At 42.8% G+C, this 5,999-nt stretch overlaps 1 protein-coding gene across 1 annotated transcript in view; it reads left to right on the top strand.

Moving 5' to 3' along the window:
• Positions 1-525: 525 nt before the first annotated feature.
• Positions 526-5,999, top strand: part of REL (v-rel avian reticuloendotheliosis viral oncogene homolog) — a 17,016-nt gene continuing 11,542 nt past the window's right edge. Inside the window, exon 1 of the mRNA XM_010078012.1 lies at positions 526-628. Within this exon, the coding sequence (XP_010076314.1) occupies positions 526-628 (103 nt within the window). The remainder of the gene's footprint in view (positions 629-5,999) is intronic.

The following is a 5,999-nucleotide window of genomic DNA, read 5'->3' as shown; positions in this document are numbered from 1 at the left end:
GTGACCTGCGCTCTTATGCAAATAAGGAAGAGCTGCAGCTCTTCAGAACTTTTCCATAACTACATGAGATTTAAAAACCTGTTTTGACTTGTTTCAAAATAAACCTTTAAAATAAGTGTTTGAAATTTGCATTCTCTGATCAAAGCAGGAGGGCAAATCCTTAACTACTGCACATCAGCAGGTTTATTGATAACAAAAGTAAATGTCACTTCAAATTACCTGAATTTGAGTATTTATCTTTTAATCACTGTAGGTTTACTGTGGAGTCACAATTTTTAGTATAGAAGCATATATTTTTAATAAAGAATATAAATTCTTTGTAATTTTATTTTAGTATTTTTCACTTCTGTTTCTGCACTTATTTTAGAAAAAGCTGCATCCCTGCTTTTCATACCTTTCACATCCTTCTCAAAATAAGCTTTTTTTTTCCATTTCTTCTACTGTATGTTTTCTCACTAGTCAACGTCAAATGATTTATTTAATATTCTGTGCTGAAGATTTTATTAATTGCTGAAATCCTGCCCCATGTGCTTCAGTTTTCAGAATCTGGGCATTCAATGTGTGAAGAAGAAAGACCTAAAGGAATCGATTTCTTTACGAATCTCAAAGAAGATTAACCCTTTCAATGGTGAGTAGAACTTAGCTGGTTCACTTTGCAGGGCGGTGGCATTTTGTTTTTCCTGCCTTTGCTTTTGTGGTGGAGCTTTATTTTTTTCCAAAAAAAATACTTCTGAGAAACACTCTTCCCCTTCTATGCCCCTCCTAGTCTTTCCTCACTGTCATCACATGATGAATCTGTTTGGATAGTTGCCCCCTCGCCTTTTTTTTTTTTTTTTTTTTTTTAAATCCCTTTTTTTGGAATTTTCCCCCCCCCCTTTTTTTTTTTTTTTTTTTTTTTTAAATCCCAAGCAGCTATGTGAGTTGCTGCTTGGACAGAAGCAATGGGACGGCAGCGGAAACCTGCCCTAGAAAATTCTACGGGTATCTCGGGAATCAGATTCCCCTGTCCTGGCAGCTCTGAGTATGAAAGACTGAATCAGCATAACTTTGCAACAGCTTCAACCCATATAGCTCTAGCTGCCCCTTGCTTGAGTTTTACAGCGTGGAGCTGGTACGGATGCTTGGGAAGTCCACCATGGAGCTGGCCTTGGTCCAAGTCTGAGGCAAGTTGTGCTGTTCCAGCACCACCCCTGGAAGGGCTTACCCACAGGCTGTCGTTTTCAATGACAGCTGATCTGTGGGCTGCTCTCCAAAAGAGTCATCCTGTTCCTCCCTCCATCCCTTGTCATGTACTCCTACTACTTTCTTCACACCAGATAACAGAGGCCATGTGGCTACATGGTGAACGGACGCAGCAAGTTGCTCCAACGGAAAAACCAACTTGCAAAAAAACAAACAAACAAAAAAAGTGGTTTCTTGTCAGATCAACTCACTAAACCAATTCATCTCACAGCCACAGAATTAAGTTAAATGCCCAGAGGGGGTGGGGAACACCCAGCAAATTGTAGGGCCAACTGGAGCAGGACCAACAGTTTCATCAGGCAGTTACAACTCGGGGGAATTAGATGAAAGCCATAAATATCCCTGAACTATTAGCTAAGCATGATTGTGAATGCAGTCATGTATTTGCTGAAGTGTGGCAAGAGCTTGGAGATTTTCCAAATACTTTTTCTTTTTTTTGTAATACCCATAGAAGTCTTGCTGCATTCAGGTAAGACCCTTCTTGGAGAGTCGAGAGCTGGATTTCTGGCTACCTTCAAAAGACATGTCACTGAACTGGGACAGAAAGAAGCATGTGGAACTTATTACAGGATGAGAAATGTTTTAGATGTTTTTCTTAACTTCAGAACAGCTGTGTGGAGTCTCACTAATGGTCCTAATGGTCCATCTAAACAATTATCCTGGTTCTGATAGTGTATGTGAACAATAGCATCTGTTTTTACATGAGTTTAGTCCATCAGCACAATTTAAACAGTTGGAGTGTCTTAATTATGTTACCTTGACTCGGCCATCTCTACCTTGATTTCAAAAAAAAAACAAACCTTCTTTCAAGGTCAGGCTGGATGAGGCTTTGAGCAACCTGGTCTAGTGGAAGGGGTCCCTGCCCATGGTGGGGGGTTGAAACTCAGTGATCTTTAAGGTCTCTTCTGTGATTCTGTTCAGCCCTCTTGGCTTTCTTTTACTCTATAAATAAAAAATGGAGTTGACATTTTCTCCTGATATCATGCAGTAAAAGAATACTATAAAATCCCTTTCTGTACATGTATTACACCAAAGAAACTTCAGCAAGCACACAGTCAGCTCTGTTCCTAGTGCTGATGAGTGTAATAGTGGAGACATGTTTAACTAAAATAATTTGCCTGTAGATTTTACAGTGGTTGGCATGTAACTCCAAATTCACTAATCATTTTTGGGCATTGACAGCAGGTTGCGGTGGGTGGCATCAGAGCAGATCCTGGACTGCTTTCCACCAGTCCAGCAGTGGAGGAGAGCCTGCTTGGGTGACACGCAGGGCAGCACCCTGCTCTTGGTAGGGCTTGTGCTGAGCAGGGGCTGCCGGCAATCCCCAGCCCGCGTGATTGCCTTTTGTGATTGCCTTTCGGCACTTGTTAACGTGTCAGCACAAAGCAGAGCTGCCTTGAGAATGGCCTCCAGCCACTCCAGGGCAGTCCCATGCTAAGTAGAGCCCAGAAAGGCATAGGACTGATATCTAATAAAGGTCTAACAGGATTAGTGACAGAAATATTTTTTTATGCATACTTAGTTGATCAAAACAGAGTTTCATTAGCAGCAGTCAGCGTAATGTTCGCTGCTTGATAAGATTGAAAGTTTTATGTATGGATTTAGTTTGTTTGTTTGTTTTTTAAGATCAGAAGACTATCAGCATATTCTCCAGGATTGCACAGGCTGTATTGTATTCATCCTGTATTGCGCTTTATTTACGTGTCTTCCAAAAGGCATCTGACTTTTCTGTTGAGGGAAGTTTTGGAGTTCGGTGCATCTTCTAAGCAGGTCTCATTTCATGTATGAACATCATTAAAGAAATTTTGTGGAGCTGAAAACAAGCCATCAGGGTGTTTGTGAGCTGGCTGTTCTTTCCTTTGCTTTCCCACCTTTTTCTGGAACAGTCAAACAGTCTGAGTCTCCTTTCAGGATAGAGGTTTGCTATGGACCCTATTAACAGATGCAGAATGCCTCCAGCCTGCCAGCATATGTATTCCTTATCTTGTTGGTATGGGATGAAGTCATAGCAAGGCCTGGGTCCACAAAGCTGTGATCCAAACTTCTTTGTGTAAAAGGGCCATCATCTTCCAGGGAAGCCCAGGTGCCGCAAGCAACAGGAATGGCAAAGGGAGAGTGAGCCCTAACACAAATTCTCTCGTGGCGTCATCCCTCCTACACGCCTTCCAGCATGTGGTAGGGGTGCACACTGGATAAGGGTTATAATCAGCAGCAGTAGGAAGTTGTTTGGTCAAGATTTATAGGTTTTTAATATCATTTTCTCCAGCGCTCTTGCCTATACTGTTAAAGCAACTGATGTCTACCTCCAAACTCACAGATGATGATCAGTCAGTGTTTGCACATCACGCCGCGTGCCTAGCTGGAGCTGTCTGCATCTGAGTCATTCTGCAGGCATACCTGTAAGGCTGTTTCACTACAGATTCACCGCTATTAGCTGGCAGCATTCGTCCCGTGTTAAGCTCAGTATGAGCTCTACAAATTGTGTGTGTTCACTAGCATGAAGGTCAGATGACTTGCGCTCAGGTTGCTCCTCTCGCATTAGCCTTGTTTGAGAGAGGGCTGCTGTTTCCACACTGTCTCTGGATGTGTTCATGATCTGTTGTGTTCACAAGATACATCCCATATATTTTTGTCCTTTAATAGCTAAACAATTCTAGAAATCTCTCTGGTCTCTTCTTCCTGAGCACACCAGGGAAATGGTGTGCAGTGGCAACCACATGTGTAACTAGGGCTCCTTGACATCGTGATGATATAAATAGCACGGCATCGAAGGAGAAGAGTGACTCCTCCAGTGGAGCTGGTCCATGTCTGCTTTCTAGGGTGTTTGTTTTCTTTTAGTAGCTGTTGAGTTGTGCCATATCCTTGTCTTCCCATGTCCTGTCTGATGTAGAGCCAACTCAAATTAAAAGAAGAGCCAGTCTTCAGTTAAGAGCTTTTGTGGGTGGGTGTGACTTGACATAGAGACAACAATTGAGTTAATAACAACTCAAGTTAATTATCAATGAGGAAAAGCCCTAAATGTGTTCTTTAAATTTAGGGGAAAACTGTACTTGGCAAAGTATTGCAGAGGAGTGACCTTTTTCTAGCCGAATGGATGATGGGATGAAAACCTAAGACTTGTCTTAGGCAAACGCAGAGAATTGCCAAATTTCAGGCCATTGATCAAGAGGGTATAAACAGGCTTTCCATGGAGCTTGGCATATGCTTAAGGTTCCTGTTCCTTTGTAATTGCTAATAAGCATTTAATTAATTTTTAGTCTCTCCCCTGTACCCCACAACTAACTGGGCTCCCTTTGCCTCCACAGTCTTTCCTTTGCCATTTCCCCTTTTCACCCATGACCAGCTGACCCCACGTCGGCTTCGCCACTCGTCACCGTCTCCACAACACCCGCGGCGCACCGCCTCCGCGCAGCACCCAGGCTCAGCCCCATGCCGCTCGCTTCCTGCCCCGCGCACCCACTCACCCTCTCCGCAGCTTCCCTCGCCGGTGGCTGCCTTCGTAGGACAACCCCCCCTTCTGACGCCACTCGCCCACGTCGGGCTGAGTTGGCCAGGAACCCCCCTCTCCAGCCTGCTTGCTGCAGGGGAGCACCCGGATTTACAGGGGGGCTTATGGGGCTACGGGTTACGTGAGCAAATAAGCAAAATATCATCAACCCAAAGAAGACTCTTAGCAAGAATTTGGGAGTTGGGAATGGTTTGAAAGTGAAAAGCATCGGAGTGCTCTCTAGTGAATGCCCTGGATGTTAAAAGAAACTTTAAACATCTGTCCTTAAATTAAAATAAATGTGTAATCCCTGCATCCCTACCCCCCCCCAGCCCCAACTAAATTCTCAAGCTGAAAATCTTGGTAGTTGTCAGCTTTTGAAGAGGTACGGAGCAAATCCACTTGAGGAAAGTGAAATGTTTAGATCATATTGTGAGTTTAGCTTTTATCTTTGGAAAGCCCTTTGTTTTTTTGGTGCTCATGCAAATTCTTCTTGCTCTGTTTATGCTGAAATGTTGATGTTGACCTGAAGGACAGCCCCTTTTCCAAGTTGCTTAAAAATTAAAAGGAAAATTACCAATTAGAGATGCAAAAAATGCTGACTTATTTTTTTGTGTGCTATAAACAGAAACTGCTAAAAAATATCTTAGAAATGTACAGGGGCTGCTGGATATATTTACTTAAATCTCTTCCATTTTTACCTTTTTTAAAAAAAATTGGACTTAAAACAGGAAAAGAACCCAGATTCAGAGAAATGTTGTCTAGACAAAACAAGGACTGAGTTTTAATTTGTATTCCCAGTTCTTCCCTTGGCTTTTTTATCAGGCCAGGCCATTTGCCTTCCCTGTGCTTCTTTCTTCTGTAGAGCAGGGATGATGCCGCTTCCATATGCTGTGAAGCAGCCTGAAAAATGCAGAAGGGAAATGTCACCAGTGTAGTTTGGGAATTTCCTGACTGTGGGTTAGCATCTGAATTTTACAGTCATTTGCACTAATCAACCCCCTGAGTTTTTACTTTTTTTAAAATTGAGCATTACTGATGCATGTTCTGTTTATAAATATGTGCAAAGGTTTATTTTGTTGCTGCAGAATTGATGGGAACTTACTTCTTCGTGGATCACAGAGGTATAAACCAGACATAGGTGTATTGGGAAAGGAAAGAAAGTGCTGCCACACTCCTTCCCTCCCCTTGTTCCCAGCTTCTACCTCTCAGCAAGTGCTAGTAGATGGTATTTATGCCTTGGGACATGTAGGTGAGCAGCCTGGCCCAT

The sequence above is a fragment of the Pterocles gutturalis genome, unplaced genomic scaffold, assembly GCF_000699245.1.
Source record: "Pterocles gutturalis isolate BGI_N339 unplaced genomic scaffold, ASM69924v1 scaffold23778, whole genome shotgun sequence".
In the NCBI taxonomy this organism is placed as follows: Eukaryota; Metazoa; Chordata; class Aves; order Pterocliformes; family Pteroclidae; genus Pterocles; species Pterocles gutturalis.
The sequence above is the reverse complement of the archived record's forward strand: the minus strand, read 5'-3'. Positions and strand labels throughout refer to the sequence as shown.